Raw genomic sequence first — 19,612 nt, forward strand, 5'->3', positions numbered from 1 at the left:
TGCGCAGGACAAAACCCCGAAGGACAGGTTGTTGTCAAAAAGGTCCCTGACCTCTCGGATCGTGGAATAACCAGAACTGGAAGGGACCCACAAAGGTGTTGGTTCTGCAAAAAGGACAACCCCAAAGGCCCCCAAAATCCCAGAGCGTTGTCTAAGTGCTCCCTGATGTCCAGACTCGAGGAATTATGGACATCCTGAGCTGGAAGAGACCCACTGGGAACAAAGAATTGTGGAACATCCGGCGTTGGATAGGACACAAGTTGTGTGCCCAATGCTTGTCCCTGGAAAGGACAATCCCAAAAACCACAGTAATGCAGAAATCCGATGTTGTTAGCCCAAAAATGAGTTTACAGCCCTTTGTGCCACAGCTGGGGGATCGGCTTTGCATTGGGGTGTCCCTGTGTGGGGCAGAGCCGTTCTTGCTGCCCCTCGCCTCGTGCCCTTGGTGCTGATAGAACAAACATGGGATTACTTGGAAATGGTGCTCCTGGGAAATCTCGTGTTTTCCTTGGAGATAAGGGCAGAACTGCAGCAGGTGCTTTTTATTGCCTTCACTTTTCCTGACCTGGCTGACCCCACAAACCCCGTGATCCCAGATGCCAGTGCCTGTGCCTCGAGGGCCAACGTCCCCCCCCAAAAACAACCTCAGTTTGGAGTTCAAGGGGGAAAAAATGACACCGTTTTGGCCAAAACTCCAGGGTTTATTCCAAACCACATCGCTGCTTCATCCTGCCCCAACCTCAGGCCCCAGGGAGGCCGAGCCCCGGCCCTGCTCCAGCGCTGCCTGTGCTGGGGGCTTGGGGAGGGGCTGAAGGTCGTGTCCTGCCTGTGCCTCGATTTCCCCATGCCGGCGCCGATGCGGCTCCATTCAGGTGTTGGATCAAGCCCTGGGAACCATCCCCCAAGGCGAGGCCGCGGAGAGCTGCAGCCAAGGCCTCGTGGGGCTGAGAGCGGGCCGCAGCGGTGACAGCGCTCGGGGCCACGGGGACGGGAGGCGCCCGCGCAGGGCAGCGTCTCCCCGGGAGCCAGCGGCGAGCGGCGCTCGGGCCGGCCCCGGGGCGCCGTGTGTGCTTTGGCAGAGGGGCCAAGGCCGCTCGGGGGGGCCGCGGCACCTGCTTCCCTTCCCGCGCCTCCTCCCGCGGCCCCGTTAAAGCGCCCGCGGGGCAGCCCCTCGCACCCACCGCCGACACCGCTCCACCACGATGCTGCAGCTCGTGCTCCTCGCCGCGCTCGCCCTGTGCGGTGAGTCCCGCCCGGAGCCTTCGGCCTCGGCACCTCCCGAAGGGCCCCCGGACCCAGCCCCCCGGGGGGCACTCACGCCGTCCCTCTGTCCCCAGGGCGCTGCTCCCAGCTGGATCTCGATGGCGTGCAGCGGGTGGTCGGCGGCACCGAGGCGCGCTCGCACGCCTGGCCCTACCAGGTGGGTCCTGCCGGCGTCCCGCGGCCGGGCCCGGGGCTCTCCCCGCGCCGGGACCCCGCGCTGAGCGCCGCCCCGTGTCTCGCCCCCTCCCCAGATCTCCCTGCAGTATTACTCCAACGGCGGCTGGCACCACACCTGCGGGGGCTCCCTCATCCAGAGGAACTGGGTGATGACCGCCGCCCACTGCGTCAACAAGTGAGCGGGCCGGGGGCCCCTCCCTCCCCTCGCCAAAGCTCCTTTCCCCCAAAAACCTTTCCCGGGAGAAATTCGGGCTGCCCCCAGCGCCAGAGCGGCCGCCCGTGGGGGGCTGTCGGGCTCCTCAGCCGGGGCTCGGCGGGGCTCCTCCGGGAGCGTCCTCTTCCCGCCCGGACCCTGCCGGCTCAGCTCACGCTCGGGATGAGCGGAGCTCGGGGCTGACCGAGCGCTTTTGCACCTTGCCGGCAGGAACTTGAACTACCGTGTGGTGGCCGGCGAGCACAACCTCAACGTGAACGAGGGCAGCGAGCAGGTCTTCAGCGTCAGCAAGATCGTCGTCCACCCCTACTGGAACAGCAACAACGTGGGCGCGGGGTGAGGCCCGCGGGAGGGGGACTTGGGGGGAGCGCGGCGGGGCTTTGGGGAGGGTCCTGGCAACATCCTCTCCCTGCCCCCGGCAGCTACGACATCGCCCTGTTCCGCCTGAGCACCTCCGCCACCCTGAACAGCGCCGTGCAGCTGGCGGTGCTGCCCCAGGAGGGCACCGTCCTGCCCAACAACTACCCCTGCTACATCACGGGCTGGGGCATGACCCGCAGTGAGTGACCGGCTCCCCCCGCGCCAAATTCCCCCGGCACCGGGCAACGCCGGCAGCCGCGGCAGCGCTCGGAGCCCTCGACGGCCCCAGGGGGCTTCGCTCGGGGCTTTGCTCGGGGCACGCCGGTGCCCGGCGCCGGGTGGGGCCGTGCCGAGCCCCGGGCGGGGGCGGGGGGGGGTCGGCCGGGGCCGGAGGGGCTCGGCGGGGGCCGCGGGCTCTGCTTGCCTTGCGGCGTCCGGCGGCTCCGAGGCGGCGCTGACCGGCGGCGGCTCCGCGCAGGCAACGGGCAGCTGTCCAGCGTCCTGCTCCAGGCCTACCTGCCCGTCGTGGACTACCAGATCTGCTCCAGCGCGTCCTACTGGGGCTCCATGGTCAAGAACACCATGGTGTGCGCCGGCGGCGACGGCGTGCGCTCCGGCTGCCAGGTCCGGCCGCGGCCCCCGCGCTGCCCCCGCCACCCCCGGCGCCCCCCGCAGCCCCGGCTCACGCCGCTCCTCGCTCCGCAGGGCGATTCCGGCGGTCCCCTGCACTGCGCCGTCAACGGGCAGTACCAGGTGCACGGCGTCACCAGCTTCGTGTCCAGCCAGGGCTGCAACGTCCTCCGCAAACCCACCGTGTTCACCCGCGTCTCCGCCTACGTCTCCTGGATCAACAGCGTAAGGCGGCCGCGCCGGCCGGGGCTCAGCCCCGGCGCTCTCGGGGCACCGCTGCGCCGGCCCCGGCCCCGCGCGGCTCAGCCCGGCCCTTTCTCCCTTCCAGGTGATCGCCCAGAACTGAGCCGAGCCGGACGAGCGCTCGCCGCCCCTCGCCCATGCCCGTCCCCTGACTGCCCCCCGCCGCGCTCCGGCCTTCTCGCACCCGAGCCGGCCTCAATAAAAGCTCTCCTCCCGTCTCCGTGCCTCCGTGCTGCCTTGTCCCGCGCCCGCCCGCCCTTCCTCCTCCGGCCCGCCATCCTCGTCCCCGCACAGCTCCCGCACCGGCCCTGAAGCCCCCGAGGGCTGTGTCCAGTTCTGCCCCTCCCGACAAGAAAAACACCGAGGCGCTGGAGCATGTTCAGAGAAGGGAACGGCGCCGGGGAAGGGGCTGGAGCAGCTCAGGGAGCTGGGGAGGCTCAGCCTGGGGAAAAGGAGGCTCAGGGGGGACCTTGTGGCTCTCCACAACTCCCTGACAGGAGGGGACAGCTGTGGGGGGGGGGAGTCAGGTTCTGCTCGCAGGGAAACGGGACAGGAGGGGAGGGCAGAGTCTCAGGCTGTGCCAGGAGAGGCTCAGGTTGGACATCGGGAGATCGACACAGTCCCTTCCCTGGCCAGCTGCGGTTCCAGCCCTGGAACCGGGGTTCCAGCCCTGCTTTCCCACGGCAGTCCCGGATCTCCGGTTCCACAAAGCCATTGATTCCCGGTGCAGTGACGCCGGCACAGCCCCAGCTGGTGCCTCTGAGGAGGAACCCCTCGGGTTTATCCCCTCACAGTCCAAGAGTGCAAGTTCTGCTCTTCCTCCCAAATCTTTGGCTCCTCCTGTCTCTTCCAGTGTCCACCCACCTGGCTGTGCCACTGCTCTCCAAAGGGTCAGCAAAGGGTAAGCAGCTCATGGCCTCTTGTACACCCAGAGCTCAACCTTCATCTCAAGCACAAACTGAGCTCTTGCACCAGCTGCGTTCCTCAACACACCCAGCAGAGAATCCCAGACCCCCTGAGGTGGGAAAAGCCCTCCCAGACCATCGAGTCCCGGCTGTGCCCAATCCCCACCTTGTCACCAGCCCAGGCACTGAGTGCCACATCCAGTCCTTCCTGGGACACCTCCATGGAGAGGGACTCCACCACCTCGCTGGGCAGCCCCTGCCAATGGCCAACCACCCTGCCCATGTGTCTTAGGTTGCAAGATGTGGCTGGGGGTGTATTCTACTGCCATCTGATAGGGGTGGGGCAGTTATCATCGGTTCATGGGGCAGTTTTCTTTATCTCTTCCACAACCAATCCTCCCTCCTCTCCAGGAGATCTCTTCTGCTCATGAGCCATTAATTATTAATTATCTTCTGCTCATGGCCAGTGAGTGTCCCTGCATGGCTGAGAAAATTCCATCATCCCATGGGGAGAGGCTCTGCCCAGGGGGAGGAGCCAAGCATTTCTACCTGGATACAATCTGAGATTTTGGGACACCACAGCAGCCTTTGCCCACTGCATTCCCAGAGGAGCAGCTTTCTGCCCCACTGCATCCCCAGAGGAGCAGCTTTCTGCCCCACTGCATTCCCAGAGGAGCAGCTTTCTTCCCCACTGCATTCCCAGAGGGAGCCCAGGCCCATCCACACCAGCCTTGGAGCTCCAGAGGAAAACTCCAGCCTTGTCCAGGATCCTGCTCCAGCAGAGGCACAGCTGGCACTGCAGGAGGGCTGAGCCCCCATGGAATGGCACTGCTGCCACCACCCTGACCCACAGCGGGTCAGGGCTGTTCTGATTCTGGCAGGGTTGTTTCGTATTACTGCGTTTTCTTTTCTTAATTTTTTTTCCTAATAAAGAACTATTATTGCTACTCCAATATCTTTGCCTGAGAGCCCCTTAATTTCAAAATTATAATAATTTGGAGGGAGGGAGTTTGCATTCTCTATTTCGAGAGAGGCCCCTGCCTTCCTTAGCTGACAGCTGGCTTTTTAAACCAAGGCACCATAAAAAATTCCTCGTGAAGTCCAACCTGAGCCTCTCCTGGCACAGCCTGAGACTCTGCCCTCCCCTCCTGTCCCGTTTCCCTGCGAGCAGAACCTGACCCCCCCCCCCCCCAGCTGTCCCCTCCTGTCAGGGAGTTGTGGAGAGCCACAAGGTCCCCCCTGAGCCTCCTTTTCCCCAGGCTGAGCCTCCCCAGCTCCCTGAGCTGCTCCAGCCCCTTCCCCGGCGCCGTTCCCTTCTCTGAACATGCTCCAGCGCCTCGGTGTTTTTCTTGTCGGGAGGGGCAGAACTGGACACAGCCCTCGGGGGCTTCAGGGCTGGTGCGGGAGCTGTGCGGGGACGAGGATGGCGGGCCGGAGGAGGAAGGGCGGGCGGGCGCGGGACAAGGCAGCACGGAGGCACGGAGACGGGAGGAGAGCTTTTATTGAGGCCGGCTCGGGTGCGAGAAGGCCGGAGCGCGGCGGGGGGCAGTCAGGGGATGGGCATGGGCGAGGGGCGGCGAGCGCTCGTCCGGCTCGGCTCAGTTCTGGGCGATCACCTGGAAGGGAGAAAGGGCCGGGCTGAGCCGCGCGGGGCCGGGGCCGGCGCAGCGGTGCCCCGAGAGCGCCGGGGCTGAGCCCCGGCCGGCGCGGCCGCCTTACGCTGTTGATCCAGGAGACGTAGGCGGAGACGCGGGTGAACACGGTGGGTTTGCGGAGGACGTTGCAGCCCTGGCTGGACACGAAGCTGGTGACGCCGTGCACCTGGTACTGCCCGTTGACGGCGCAGTGCAGGGGACCGCCGGAATCGCCCTGCGGAGCGAGGAGCGGCGTGAGCCGGGGCTGCGGGGGGCGCCGGGGGTGGCGGGGGCAGCGCGGGGGCCGCGGCCGGACCTGGCAGCCGGAGCGCACGCCGTCGCCGCCGGCGCACACCATGGTGTTCTTGACCATGGAGCCCCAGTAGGACGCGCTGGAGCAGATCTGGTAGTCCACGACGGGCAGGTAGGCCTGGAGCAGGACGCTGGACAGCTGCCCGTTGCCTGCGCGGAGCCGCCGCCGGTCAGCGCCGCCTCGGAGCCGCCGGACGCCGCAAGCCAAGCAGAGCCCGCGGCCCCCGCCGAGCCCCTCCGGCCCCGGCCGACCCCCCCCGCCCCCGCCCGGGGCTCGGCACGGCCCCACCCGGCGCCGGGCACCGGCGTGCCCCGAGCAAAGCCCCGAGCGAAGCCCCCTGGGGCCGTCGAGGGCTCCGAGCGCTGCCGCGGCTGCCGGCGTTGCCCGGTGCCGGGGGAATTTGGCGCGGGGGGAGCCGGTCACTCACTGCGGGTCATGCCCCAGCCCGTGATGTAGCAGGGGTAGTTGTTGGGCAGGACGGTGCCCTCCTGGGGCAGCACGGCCAGCTGCACGGCGCTGTTCAGGGTGGCGGAGGTGCTCAGGCGGAACAGGGCGATGTCGTAGCTGCCGGGGGCAGGGAGAGGATGTTGCCAGGACCCTCCCCAAAGCCCCGCCGCGCTCCCCCCAAGTCCCCCTCCCGCGGGCCTCACCCCGCGCCCACGTTGTTGCTGTTCCAGTAGGGGTGGACGACGATCTTGCTGACGCTGAAGACCTGCTCGCTGCCCTCGTTCACGTTGAGGTTGTGCTCGCCGGCCACCACACGGTAGTTCAAGTTTCTGCCGGCAAGGTGCAAAAGCGCTCGGTCAGCCCCGAGCTCCGCTCATCCCGAGCGTGAGCTGAGCCGGCAGGGTCCGGGCGGGAAGAGGACGCTCCCGGAGGAGCCCCGCCGAGCCCCGGCTGAGGAGCCCGACAGCCCCCCACGGGCGGCCGCTCTGGCGCTGGGGGCAGCCCGAATTTCTCCCGGGAAAGGTTTTTGGGGGAAAGGAGCTTTGGCGAGGGGAGGGAGGGGTCCCCGGCCCGCTCACTTGTTGACGCAGTGGGCGGCGGTCATCACCCAGTTCCTCTGGATGAGGGAGCCTCCGCAGGTGTGGTGCCAGCCGCCGTTGGAGTAATACTGCAGGGAGATCTGGGGAGGGGGCGAGACACGGGGCGGCGCTCAGCGCGGGGTCCCGGCGCGGGGAGAGCCCCGGGCCCGGCCGCGGGACGCCGGCAGGACCCACCTGGTAGGGCCAGGCGTGCGAGCGCGCCTCGGTGCCGCCGACCACCCGCTGCACGCCATCGAGATCCAGCTGGGAGCAGCGCCCTGGGGACAGAGGGACGGCGTGAGTGCCCCCCGGGGGGCTGGGTCCGGGGGCCCTTCGGGAGGTGCCGAGGCCGAAGGCTCCGGGCGGGACTCACCGCACAGGGCGAGCGCGGCGAGGAGCACGAGCTGCAGCATCGTGGTGGAGCGGTGTCGGCGGTGGGTGCGAGGGGCTGCCCCGCGGGCGCTTTAACGGGGCCGCGGGAGGAGGCGCGGGAAGGGAAGCAGGTGCCGCGGCCCCCCCGAGCGGCCTTGGCCCCTCTGCCAAAGCACACACGGCGCCCCGGCGCCCCGGGGCCGGCCCGAGCGCCGCTCGCCGCTGGCTCCCGGGGAGACGCTGCCCTGCGCGGGCGCCTCCCGTCCCCGTGGCCCCGAGCGCTGTCACCGCTGCGGCCCGCTCTCAGCCCCACGAGGCCTTGGCTGCAGCTCTCCGCGGCCTCGGCGTGTGGGATGGCTCCCAGGGCTTGATCCAACACCTGAATGGAGCCGCATCGGCGCCGGGATGGGGAAATCGAGGCACAAGCAGGGCACGACCTTCAGCCCCTCCCCAAGCCCCCAGCACAGGCAGCGCTGGAGCAGGGCCGGGGCTCGGCCTCCCTGGGCCCTGAGGTTGGGGCAGGATGAAGCAGCGATGTGGTTTGGAATAAACCCTGGAGTTTTGGCCAAAACGGTGTCATTCTTTCCCCCTTGAACTCCAAACTGAGGTTGTTTTTGGGGGGGGGACGTTGGCCCTCGAGGCACAGGCACTGGCATCTGGGATCACGGGGTTTGTGGGGTCAGCCAAGTCAGAAAAAGTGAAGGCAATAAAAAGCACCTGCTGCAGTTCTGCCCTTATCTCCAAGGAAAACACGAGATTTCCCAGGGGCACCATTTCCAAGTGATCCCGTGTTTGTTCTATCAGCACCAAGGGCACGAGGCGAGGGGCAGCAAGAACGGCTCTGCCCCACACAGGGACACGCCAATGCAAAGCTGATCCCCCAGCTGTGGCACAAAGGGCTGTGGACTCATTTTTGGGCTAAACATGGTGTTCCTAGAACAAGAAGACGGAAGGATATATGGTCAGAGGAGTGTGAGGAGTTCAGAATGGCTGGAGACAGGATTTGTGTAAAATAAATCATCTCTTTATTTGAGGCTGAGTGTCTAGGACAGGCTCTCCCCGCTCCTGCCTTGTCCAGGAGGCTTTTTCCCCCATTATTATGAAACGGCAACAAAAGTGGCAGCTACAGAAGTTGGGATAGACAAAAAATCTGGAACAAAGGAGATGTGGCACTCGGGATCCTGTTTAGGAAGATTCTGTGGTGCCATCCAGGGAAAACTCCTCCTGCTCAGCACACGGCAAATGGCACCCAGGAATCATCACCATTTAATAATAACCATAATGAAACTAAAAATCGAACTTCCCCCCCCGCTCCCCCCGAAATCCAAAGTGATTCCTAAGGCACAGATCCCAGCTTCTCCCATTGCCAGGGAGCCCCGATCCTCCCTCGACGGGAGGAGCCCCCCGGTCACCATCCTCCTCCTCCTCGCCGGATTTTCCCGCCCAGATTCCGCAACTGGGGAGGCGCATCCACGTTTTTAATGCCGGATTTGAAGTGAAGAGTCTCTGGCTGCAGCCGGGGTGGGGAGGACGAGCAGCGGCTTCCGAGGAGCATCCGTCACGCCCGCTGCGTTTCGGGGTCCGTGGGGCGCCCCCGGCAGAGCCCGGCTCCCAAAGGCACGGGATTCAGTTCAAGGCAACCACGAAATGCAGCATATTTAAGGCTTTCACGTCTTAAATTAAAGCGAACGAGGAATCCTGGATCCTGGTTTCCTGAGCGTGGCCGGCGCGGCCGGGGGCTCCGCTCCCTTTTAGGTGAAGGACCAGAGCTGGTGCGGGTCCGTGAGGTCGCAGGGAACCAGCGCCGGGTGCTTCCCCCGCGCCGTCAGACACATCCCCGAGGCCAAGTTCTTGATCAGCCGGTTCTGCCGAGAAACAACCCAAAGGATCAGTGAGCGACCGCGGGATGTGACCGAGGGGAAACATCCCCGAGGAGCAGCGCCGTGGCGGGCACGGCGCCGCCGTGCCCAGGGGCGATTCCCGGGGACGGAGCGGTCTCCTCACCTGCGCCAGGTCCCACTCCTCGCTGGCGGGCACCCGGCCGGGCTTCCCTCGGAACTGGCACTCGCCCAGCTCGGCCGTGCCCGCGCCCCCGCGCAGGCACAGCTCCTTGCCGATGTTGTGGCGCAGCTCCCGCTGGCTCGTGTACTCAAAGTACTGCCAGGAAGAGCCAACGGGGCCGTCACCGCCGCGCCCCGGGAGCTGAGCCCCGGGGCAAAACGGGGGGGCGGCAGAGGGGGAAATGATGGGGATGCTTCGGGGGGCCCACCTGGTTGCCCCCCAGCCCGTGGCAGGGGTACATGATGAGAGGTTTCCCACCGTGGTTGTTCTCCCCAACGTCCAGGCAGCTCTTGGTGCCCTCGTTTTTAATCTGTGGCGTGGGGGGAAGAGAGGAGTTGGGAGGGGAAAAGAGGTGGTGGTGGGGAAAAGAGCGGGGAGAAAAAGGAGGGAGAGAGAGGGAAAGAGGGGGAAAAAGAGATGGGAGAAAAAGGGCGGGGAAAGGCGATGGGAACGGGAGTGAGGGGGGAAAGGCGGGGTAGGGGGAAAAGGGGCAGGAGTGAGGAAAAAGGCAGGAAAGTGGAGGAACGAAGGGCTCAGAGGAGCCGGGGTAGGACCAGCTCGGGTTTGGCCGTGCAGGGCTCTGGGTTATCGCTGTGCAAACACGCAGCGCCGGCTCCGGGTCCCGTGTCCTTTCCAGGACATGAGGAACGCCCGAGCCATCGCCTCCGGCACACGGAGCAAAGGGAAAGGCACGCGGGCTGAGGTTTCAGGAAATAAAGGTGAATTAAAAGCTGGATGAGAGCCAGCACCCAGCACCCGGCTGTCGCTGGGCCGGCTGCTGTCACATCGCCCTGGCTGAGGAGGGGCAGACTCAGGATCCAGCACGCAGCTTGAGGGAAAGGGCTTTTCCAGCCCCAGGGGAATCCCATCGTCAGGGATGGAGCTGGAGCCCCTCGTCCTGCCTGTCCTCAGTTCCTCGGGGATGCAGCCAGAGCTCCGTGTCCTGCTGTCCCCAGCTCCCCCAGGGACGGAGCCAGCCCTCCACATCCTGCCTGTCTCCACTTCCCTGTGGATGGGTGGCTGGAGGTGGGCTCCTGCCTCCCACCCGTCCCCAGATTCCCTCGGGATGGAGATGGAGTTCCACATCCCATCCCCAGCTCAGTTTTTCCAGCGCTCCCTGTGCCAGGATGGTGTTCGGGGCTCAAGGAAGTTTTCAGCTCTTCCCCTGAGTTTAACCCAAATCCACATCCCCACGGGTTCCCCACCCCGGGACCCACCCCAAAACCAGCTCTGCCGGATTCCAGCTTAGCCGGAGTCCAAACCGGCCCCGCCAGCCCGTGACAGATGAGGTGACAGACACAGTGAGCGGTGACAGATGAGGTGACAGACACAGTGAGCGGTGACAGACACAGTGAGCGGTGACAGACACAGTGAGCGGTGACAGACACGGGGACAGACACAGTGAGCGGTGACAGACACGGGGACAGACACAGTGAGCGGTGACAGACACAGTGAGCGGTGACAGATGAGGTGACAGACACAGTGAGCGGTGACAGACACAGTGAGCGGTGACAGACACGGGGACAGACACAGTGAGCGGTGACAGACACGGGGACAGACACAGTGAGCGGTGACAGACACAGTGAGCGGTGACAGATGAGGTGACAGACACAGTGAGCGGGGACAGACACGGGGACAGACACAGTGAGCGGTGACAGACACGGGGACAGACACAGTGAGCGGTGACAGATGAGGTGACAGACACAGTGAGCGGTGACAGACACGGGGACAGACACAGTGAGCGGTGACAGACGTGGCAGCGCCAGCTCCCCCTCCCCGGTTTAATGCAAAGCCCCCAAACCCTCGGGCAGTCCCCCCGGCGGTTCCCAGCGCAGGGCCGAGCCCCGGCGTGCTCCGGCCATCCCGGCACTCACTGCTCCGTAGAACGTCGGGGTCAGGTCGGGCACGAACATCTCGGGGTAGACGTTCTGCAGGTACCAGGTGAAGTTCCTGCAGTGCAGCCGCTCCCGCAGCCTGCGCCGCTCTGTGATGTCACCAAACGTCTTCTAGCGATGAAGTCACAGGCGAAAATTAAATTCACTTCAGAAAACAGTAGGGAAAATCCCAAAAAACCCCTTTCCAGGTCGGGGCTCAGAGCTGGGAGTCACCCCAGCTTTGCCATCATCCCTCATGGTGTGACCAGCACCAAGACAAGTTGGGGGGGGTCACCTGGCAGGTACACACAGGCTCCACCAAGAGCTCAGAGATATTTTGGTGAAGAATAAGAAGTTTTGGTGTTGAAAAAAGAAAAGAATAAGAAGTTTTAGTGTTGAAAAAAAAAAAAAAAAAGAAATTCATTAAAAAAAAAAAAACAAAACATAAACCCCAATGCTTTCCTACTAGGAAACATTCTGGCCAGAGGGAGAAAGAAAAAAAAAAAAGGCTTTTGGCTACTTTTGAGCACCTGTCTGGTTTCCCACCCGCTCGGGCAGAGCTCCCAGCAGGACCAGCCCTCCCAGCAGAAGCCGCAGCCCCCCGTGTGCCCAGTACCTCCCTGGCCATCTGCGAGGCCTGCTGGTTCCGGCGGTAGAAGATCTCCTTGTAGTCGTCCATCCAGACCTCGGCCAGGCGCACCTGGTTCCGGGAGATCACCTGCGTGCCCTTGGGGAAGGTGTGGGGGCTCTTGGAGCGGAACACGTGGCCCACGACGGAGCAGGGGATGATCTCCACCTGTCCCCCGCACTGCCACACCTGCGGGGAAGCCACACCTGAGGTGGGGGGGTCCAGCCCCCGGGCCCCCCAACAGGGAGCTCCCTGGAGGTGCCCTTGGAAGGTGACCCCCCGTCCTTACCCTGAAGGACATTTCCACGTTCTCACCCCCCCAAATCTCCATCTGGTCATCGTAGGAGCCGATGTGCTCGAAGTAGGACCTGGAGATGGCAAAGAGGCCACCTGCAAAGGTCGGGGACCTGCAGGGGGCAAAGAAGGGGTAAAACACAAATAAAAGAGCAGAAATCTGAGTTTTGGGGCATCACAGCCCCAAAATCAGAGTGCCCCTCCATTCAGCTTTGGTGGACAGGCTGGGCCCGGCTGCTGGGAGGGCACAGAGGTGACAACGTGACACGAAGGGGCCTCGCTGCCGGCTGGATTAAAAGTGAAAGGAGGATATTGTTACCAAAAACCTGTCGCCAAAAAGAGGAGGAGGTCAGAGCTCGGTGCCCCAATCCCTCCTCCCGCTTCTCTAATCTTTTCCATCTGAGGCTGGAACAGAACCTCGCTTTTATTCAGTAAAAATAATAAACCCCAAGGATTCGCTGAGCTGCTGGAGACGAGGCACCGGCTGGAGGAGCCAAGTGCCCGGCTGGAGGTGAAAGGGGCCTTTATTGGGACAGCAGCGTCGCCCAGGTGACCCGCGCACAAAGCCAGCCCCGCGGCCGGGCTGGGGCCGGGCCCGGGCGGGGTGTCCGGTGTCTCCCAGTGGGGGCACCAGGGAAAACCGCTCCGGCTCTGTCTGCATGTAAAACAGAGGGATAAGAAGAGGGGCTTTGGTGCAGCCCGATCCACAGGGGACCGGTTCTGTGCGGGGGGCACCTGGGCATCCGAGGGTGAGAAGGTACAGACAGCAATTAAATCCTTAATGGGCGGCTCTGCCGGAGCGAGAGGCGGCTGGAGGAGATGCCGAGGTCCGTTTTGGCCCCGCGTTCCCCAAGCCCCAAGGGAGGTTTGTCCTCCACCACCCCCCAGCTCTGACACGAACTCCCTGCCATCTCCCACGCCAAAATCCCAGGGGAGAACCTCGCTGGGAAGGGGCAGCACCGCCTGTCCCTAGGCACCAAAACCAAGGAAAGCACCAATTTGTTGGAAAAAAAGAGCAAACCCAGCTGGATAAAGAGTCCCGTGCTGGGCTTACTTGATGGGGAATGTCTCATCCTTCCTGCGCTGCCTCTCCCGCGCGGGAACGACCTCCCAGCCGAAAGTCAGGCTCCAGTCGAAATTGCCCCGGCTGTGCTGCTTCCCGTTCTGGACGGGCTTGGAGAACTCGAAGGTGTTGAGGTCAATGGTGGCGATGTCGGGGCTCACGACGGCCGTGGGCTCCTCGGCGATGCGGGACAGGAGCGGCTCCAGCCACCCGTGGAAACACTCGCCTGGGACACGGGGCAGGGCTGGAGCGGGGACAGCGCCACTCACAGCGCCCGGAGGCTGGGCACTCACAGTGTCACAGCCTGCCACGGGGTGGACACTCACAGTGGGCATCCAGGAAGGTCAGCACCTCCCCGCTGGCCACGCTGGCCCCCAGCAGCCGCGCCGTGATGAGCCCCTTGCGCTCCCGCTGCCGCACCACGCGCACGATCTGCAGCTGCTCCACGTAGCGATCCAGCTCCTCCTTCAGGTACTCTGCGGGCGGGAAGAGCATCCGGGCCCATCAGAGAGGCAGGTGCCAGTCCCTGCATCCCACCAGCCCATCCTGCTGCCCCCATCCCATCCCATCCCATCCCATCCCCATCCCATCCCCATCCCCATTCCCATCCCATCCCCGCTGCTCAGACCCTGCAGTTGGGTTCGGGTTCAGGGACACCTGAGCCTTCGCCCCAGTCCCAAGTGTATTTTTGGCTAAAGAAAATGAGTTTTATAAGGGTCTAAGCCCCCTCCTGTCTAATCCCTCTCTGGAGAGGGACTGGGGGTTGACAGGGTGAGGAGGTCACATCCCTGCGCTGGCAGTGTCACCAGGACCAAGCTGTTACTGAGGGAAGGGACAGTGGATGCGGGGTCACCAGAGGAACCCGGGATTTCTTGGCAGATGCAGCCAAGCCAGGACCTGGAAATGGCCAAGTGGGAGCTGGGACCCCGAGAAAAGCGTCCTGGGAAGGGGATCCGAGTCCAACCCACGCCCAGCTACAGTGGGAGTCGAGCTCTGGGGCAGTGAAGCCCTGGGGCACCGCGAGGTTCCTGCTCCTCGGGAGCCCGTGGGTGGAAAGGGAGAATTTATCTGGGACAAGGGCAGAGCCCGCTCCTCCCAGCGCCCCGACACTGAACCCCGCGTTAATGAGCTCTGGGTGCTAATTAACGAGGATTACCGCTGGCTGAGGGTGGAGGTTTGTGGGGCAACTGGTTTGTCCCCAGGGCAGGGTTAACAGTGGTGCTGGGGAAGGGAAAATCCCAGGGCTGCTCCGGGGTGGGTGTGAAACAGGGAGCACCCGCTGGGAGATCCCGGGATGCTGGGAGCGGGAGCCGCTTCTCCGAGTGGCTCAGAGCTGCTGCGTCCAGGCTTGGAAAGGGGCTTGGCGTCCCCTGCATCCTGCTGATCCCACATCCTGCCATGGATCCTGCCTCCCTCTGGCCCCCGAATCCCCCCACCACTCCCTCACAGCTCCCTGTGGCTCCTGCATCCCTGTCACTCCCTCATCCCACCACAGCTTGTCCTAGCTCCCCCTGGCATCCACATCCCACATGGCTCCAGCATCCCTCTTGATCCCACACCCCGTCACAACTCCTGCACCCCTCTGACCCACATCCCCCCATGCTCCCTGCACCCCCCTGACCCCACATCCCCCTGGCCCCACATCCCATCAGAACACCTGCACCCCTCTTGCCCACATCCCCCCATGCTCCCTGCACCCCTCTTGCCCACATCCCCCTGACCCCACATCCCCCCACGCTCCCTGCACCCCCCTGACCCCACATCCCCCCATGCTCCCTGCACCCCCCTGCCCCCACATCCCCCCACGCTCCCTGCACCCCCCTGGCCCCACATCCCCCCATGCTCCCTGCACCCCCCTGGCCCCACATCCCCCCATGCTCCCTGCACCCCCCTGGCCCCACATCCCCCCATGCTCCCTGCACCCCTCTGGCCCCACATCCCCCCACGCTCCCTGCACCCCTCTGGCCCCTGTGTCCCCGTGGTCCCCACCCACCGTCCGTGCTGGCATCGTCCACCAGGATGACCTCGCGGAGCAGCCGAGCCGGGGACGAGTGCAGGACGCTGTAGACTGTCCGGAGCAGGGTGGACCAGGCCTCGTTGTGGAACACGATGACCACGCTGGTGGTGGGGAGGGGAGGGCAGCGCTTGAACTTCTGGTCGATGCACCTGGGGGATAGAATGGGGGGGATGAAGAGGGAGGCACGACTGGAGTGACCCCCCGATATCCACCCCCCACTAAAGCCCACAGCTGCAGGGGAGCAGCTCTGGCCGCTCTGGACTCGTCCCTGCTTTGATTCCCATTGATTTTGCTTGAGTGAGTCCCATTCCCGGCCTCCGTGTCCCCCCTTTGTCACCGCTACACCTGCTAAGCACGGATAATCGCCTGCCAGCGCGGGGGGCTGGATTCCTCCATCCTTTTCAAGGCTTTTTCCATCCCAAATTCCCCCCATGTCTCCCCCATCCCACCCCTCCGCGCGGGCCCCGCTTTAATCCGGCAGCCCCCGGCCGAGGCTAGGCGGGGAAATCTCTGGAGTTTCCCTCCCCCCCACCCCAGCGGGGTCCGGGGCTGTTCCACTCGGCTAAGAAAAGAAAAAGTCTGACCGCTGGAGCCGCTGGAATAAAGGAGGGAGAGGAGGGAAAGGCGGGGAGGTGCCGGAGCCACCAAGCAGGTACAGGGACACACAAAGAGCCTGTTGCCATTAAACCCGCCCCCAAGGGGCCAAAAATAGGGAGCAATAATAATAAATAAACTCTTTTTTTTTTTAGCTCTGTCTCCACTCAATCCTCTGCCAGCGCTGGTGACATCTTGGCCCCAATCTGCTTTAATTTCCTCTGCAGTTTAAGGGAGTAAGTGGCCATTTGAAAGCGATAAGTGGCCCCGGGGGGGTTTGGGCCCGGCGCTCACTCGGGGGGGCGGCTGTCGGGGCCCAGCGCTCGCTGCAGGGAGATGCGGTCGCTGGCGAAGGCGTTGAAGCAATGCTTCTCGTAGCCCCGCTCCTTCTCCTTCGTCTCCTCGGGCGTCCAGCGATCCTTCTTGAAGGCTTTTCCGTCGGCCCCGGGGCTGGCGGGGTCCTGGGGGGGCCTCTCCATGAGCGGCCGCAGCTCGGCCGCGGTGTAGACGCCGGGCAGGCAGGAGCGGGCGCTGGGCAGCGGCTCCGGCGGCGGCTCCGGGGCCCCGATCTGCAGCCGCGGCATCGAGTCCCGCAGGTCCCGCACGGCGCCCAGCATCAGGTCCAGCACCTGGTCCTTGCCCTGCACGATGTTCCGCAGCCACGGCTCCTCGCCCGGCTCCTTGCTCCCCACGTCCTTCTGGAGGATGAAGAGGAAGAGGACGAAGACGGCGCCCGCCAAGGCCACCTTCAAGGTGCTGTAGCGGCGGCGGAACAGCCTCATTTTGGGGTTTTGGGGCGTTTTTGGAGGGTTCTCCGGGCTGGGCTGGGGGATTCAGGAATGTGGGGGCTCGGGGCGCATCACGGTGTGCTGCTTTGCTCCAGTGACCTGGGGGAAGGAGAAACACCTGCGGTGAATTCCCGGGCTGGATGCGCCCCGGGGGCATCCCCTTGATGTCAAAATAAAGATCTAATACACTGGATTTAATATAGGTTATAGTGCACCTAAAATAGAATATATAAATATGATCAACTCATGGAATAGTTCTGTTAAGGACCTTAAACATCATCCAGTCCAACCCCCTGCCACGGGCAGGGAACCTCCCACTAGGCCAAGTTAATAACAAAAAATAACATAATAATACAATAGCAACATAATACATTAATATATTAGCATAGTAAGATAATATTAGTAACATATTAACATATCAATATCGCAACACAATGTTAGTAACACATTAACATGGCAATATAATATTAGCAGTATGTTAATATAAGGTTTGGCACAAGCGACACCTGTAAAATTCATTCCCCCCCAGCACTTCCAGCCCCTAAATCCATCCCGAAATTAGAACACCGGGAAAAGTGCGGGTTAATAAATGCCCCCACCCCAACCCACGAGACCACCCCCAAAAGTTTCTTCTGGGACTGATCCGGAGGCTGCAGCCTCCCCCCGCCACCGCCCCTCGCACGCCGAAGTTAAAATAGAGCCAAAAATTGCCAAAATTCTTTTGGCCGCTGGGAAAAAAAAGCCTTTCCCTGGGCATTTTCCTGCCTGCGAAGGGAAACTCGAGCAGACCATGCAGTGCTCCGGGTTCGGCGGACTTGGAGCAGCAGGTTCGGTGTCCGGCGCCGTGTCCGCTGCCGCGGCCACCGGCAGCTCGGCGCCAGCTCCCGAATTTGCCCCGGGATCCGTCGGAGGCTCTGAGCTTTCCACCACCCCCAAACTTCCCGCGGCTCCTCTTTGTGAGCCGCGGCCGCCGGAGCATGGACGAGCCCGGCGGGATCCATTCACCGCCATCTCCTCCTCCTCCTCCTCCACTTCGGGGTCCCCCCCCTTCCCTTGATTCCTTTTTCCCCTTTTCTTTTCATTCTCTCGGGAATGGGGCGGGGAAGGGCACCTGCCACAACTTCAAGGGCGAGGAGGTTTGGGCTGGGGAGGAGGAGGAGGAGGAGGAGGAGGAGGAGGGTCCCGGGGTCCCCGCTTTGAGCGCCGCGGGATCAAAGCTGGACCACGCTTCACTGCCAAGAGCGCCCGGCCCCATCCAGCGCGGAAAAGTAGAATTGGGGAAAAAACATCGATCCGCTCGTGTTCCCTGCCAGTTCCTCGGAATTTCTGCCCGAAGCAGAGCGAAGGCGCCCCCACTCTGCTCGTGCCCCCGAGCTCCGAGGTTTTCATCGCACGGCGCTGCCGTACAACAAGGAGGAGGGGAAAGCAGCGGATTTTGGGGGAAAAAACCTCAGTTTCCATCAACCCCACAACTCTCTGAGCCTCCTTCCTGCCACGTTGCTAATGAAGCTCGTTAGGTGTCGGTGCTAATTAACCCCAGAGGGACATTCGGGCGTGCAGGGGGAGGGGCACAGGTTGTGCACAACAAGAGCTGCCGCTCCCGGGGGGGCCCCAACCCCAACCCCCTCCTCAGTCCCTTCCCAAAAAGGGCCAAAAAGCCAAATACAAACAAAAATTTCCCCTTCAAAAGACTGGGGTGGATTTGGCATAGAGCTCCAGCGTGAGCTCCTGGTGCACCTGCACCCTCCGCTACCTGCCCTGCAAATTCCCAGGTGGATTCTGCTCCATCCCATCCAGCCCATCCCGAAAATCCCGTGTTGCCACGGGGCTGGCCCTGCACCCTGGAAAAACAACATCAAAATGACCCAGCGGAGCCTACTGGGGTCAGAAAAGGGAGAAAAGGGGGAAAAGGGGTTCGGTGGGAATTCCAGGAGCATCCCCCGTGGTGTGGGAGGGAGGGATGGTGGGAAGAGGCGGAAACAGAGATACTCTCGTGGAGGAAAAGAAGGAAAATCAATTAAATACAAGAGAATTGACACGGACGCTGCCGCAGGTGAAGTGGCCACCGGCTCCACGTGGCAGCGAGCCACGATGACATCGGGAGGGGCAGGGACGGGGAAAAGCCAAGAGCGGGAAGTGGGGTGCAGCGGGGCTGTTCCCGGAGAGATTCCGTTCCAGAGTGAGGAGCTGGATGTGCTGGGGCGTGCGAGGGCTGCGAGCTCGCAGGAAGCACGGTCCTGTCGGGCTCCCCCCATCCCTCGGGATGAGCCCAGCGGGTCCTGGAGCCGCTCCCGGGGTGTGGGACGGGAGCGCCCAGAGATGGGGGCTGTGTGAGGGTCTCTGCCCCGCCGGGGGCCCTGGGGTGCCCCGTGGGGGTGTTGGGGGCCGGATCCCCCCAGCGCCCTGCCCAGAACTGCCACAGCCCCTGGAGCCGCTGGGATGCTCCGGGGGCTCTATCCGGACCCCCCGCGCCGGGGGGCTCCATCCCAGGACCACCTGAGCCCCCTCGCACGGAGGGGCCTCTGCGCCAGGACCCCCGAGCACCCAAGCCCCAGGAGCGCCCCTCAGCAGGACCACCCTGCTCCCCTTCCCCCGGGCCGAGGGCTCCTCCTCACCGAGAACTCCTGTCTCCCTTACCGGGGTGGGGGGCTCCGCACCGAGACCACCGGGATCCCCAGACCTCTTCCCCCCGGGCAACGACTTCACAGCAGGACCCCAGACCCCCTTACCGCAGAGAGGGGCGCCGCACCACGACCCCCGGGACCACCGGACCTCCTTTCCCCGGGGTGAGGGTTGCCCACCGGGACCCCGGGACCCCCTTCCCCCGGCAGGAGCCCGGCGCTGGGACCCCCTTAGAGCAGAGGGGGGCTCAGCAGCGGGACCCCCGTCCCGTCCCGTCCCGTCCCGTCCCCTCTCACCGGCTCCACAGCGGCTGCGGGGCCGCAGGTGCGTCCGGGTGGGGCGGGGCCACCTGCGCTACCTGTCCCCGCCTCCCGGGCAGGTGCACGGGCGGGGCCGCCGCGGTCCTAAAGCCGCCTGGCCCGGGAGAACGCCGGGTCCTAAAGCCGCCCGTCCCGGGAATAACGCCCGGTGCCGGAGCCACCGGCCGGCCCCGCGCCTGACATGGGGTGCTGTGCTGGGACCAGTAAGGGACTGG

General features: G+C 63.9%; 3 protein-coding genes across 3 annotated transcripts; 1 reads left to right on the top strand and 2 right to left on the bottom strand.

Moving 5' to 3' along the window:
- The first annotated feature begins 1,193 nt into the window (after positions 1 to 1,193).
- LOC128821116 (chymotrypsin-like elastase family member 1) lies at positions 1,194 to 3,028 on the top strand. The gene is made up of 8 exons (XM_054002019.1): positions 1,194 to 1,242; positions 1,338 to 1,420; positions 1,515 to 1,615; positions 1,865 to 1,990; positions 2,077 to 2,213; positions 2,493 to 2,638; positions 2,720 to 2,869; positions 2,973 to 3,028. Exons 1-8 carry the CDS (start codon positions 1,203 to 1,205, stop codon positions 2,988 to 2,990), a joined length of 801 nt encoding a protein of 266 aa, XP_053857994.1. The 5' UTR covers positions 1,194 to 1,202; the 3' UTR covers positions 2,991 to 3,028.
- Positions 3,029 to 5,322: 2,294 nt separating this feature from the next.
- On the bottom strand, positions 5,323 to 7,186 carry LOC128821115 (chymotrypsin-like elastase family member 1). Its single transcript, XM_054002018.1, has 8 exons — positions 7,138 to 7,186; positions 6,960 to 7,042; positions 6,765 to 6,865; positions 6,390 to 6,515; positions 6,167 to 6,303; positions 5,743 to 5,888; positions 5,512 to 5,661; positions 5,323 to 5,408 (listed from the first exon to the last, which is right to left on the bottom strand). The coding sequence occupies exons 1-8, from the start codon at positions 7,175 to 7,177 to the stop codon at positions 5,391 to 5,393; spliced, it is 801 nt and encodes a 266-aa protein (XP_053857993.1). The 5' UTR covers positions 7,178 to 7,186; the 3' UTR covers positions 5,323 to 5,390.
- Positions 7,187 to 8,138: 952 nt separating this feature from the next.
- On the bottom strand, positions 8,139 to 16,449 carry GALNT6 (polypeptide N-acetylgalactosaminyltransferase 6). The gene is made up of 10 exons (XM_054002015.1): positions 15,962 to 16,449; positions 15,050 to 15,222; positions 13,383 to 13,532; positions 13,048 to 13,282; positions 11,989 to 12,106; positions 11,688 to 11,888; positions 11,072 to 11,203; positions 9,406 to 9,507; positions 9,141 to 9,293; positions 8,139 to 9,001 (listed from the first exon to the last, which is right to left on the bottom strand). The coding sequence occupies exons 1-10, from the start codon at positions 16,447 to 16,449 to the stop codon at positions 8,888 to 8,890; spliced, it is 1,866 nt and encodes a 621-aa protein (XP_053857990.1). The 3' UTR covers positions 8,139 to 8,887.
- Between the last annotated feature and the right edge of the window lie 3,163 nt (positions 16,450 to 19,612).

This window comes from Vidua macroura, chromosome 34 (assembly GCF_024509145.1).
Source record: "Vidua macroura isolate BioBank_ID:100142 chromosome 34, ASM2450914v1, whole genome shotgun sequence".
In the NCBI taxonomy this organism is placed as follows: Eukaryota; Metazoa; Chordata; class Aves; order Passeriformes; family Viduidae; genus Vidua; species Vidua macroura.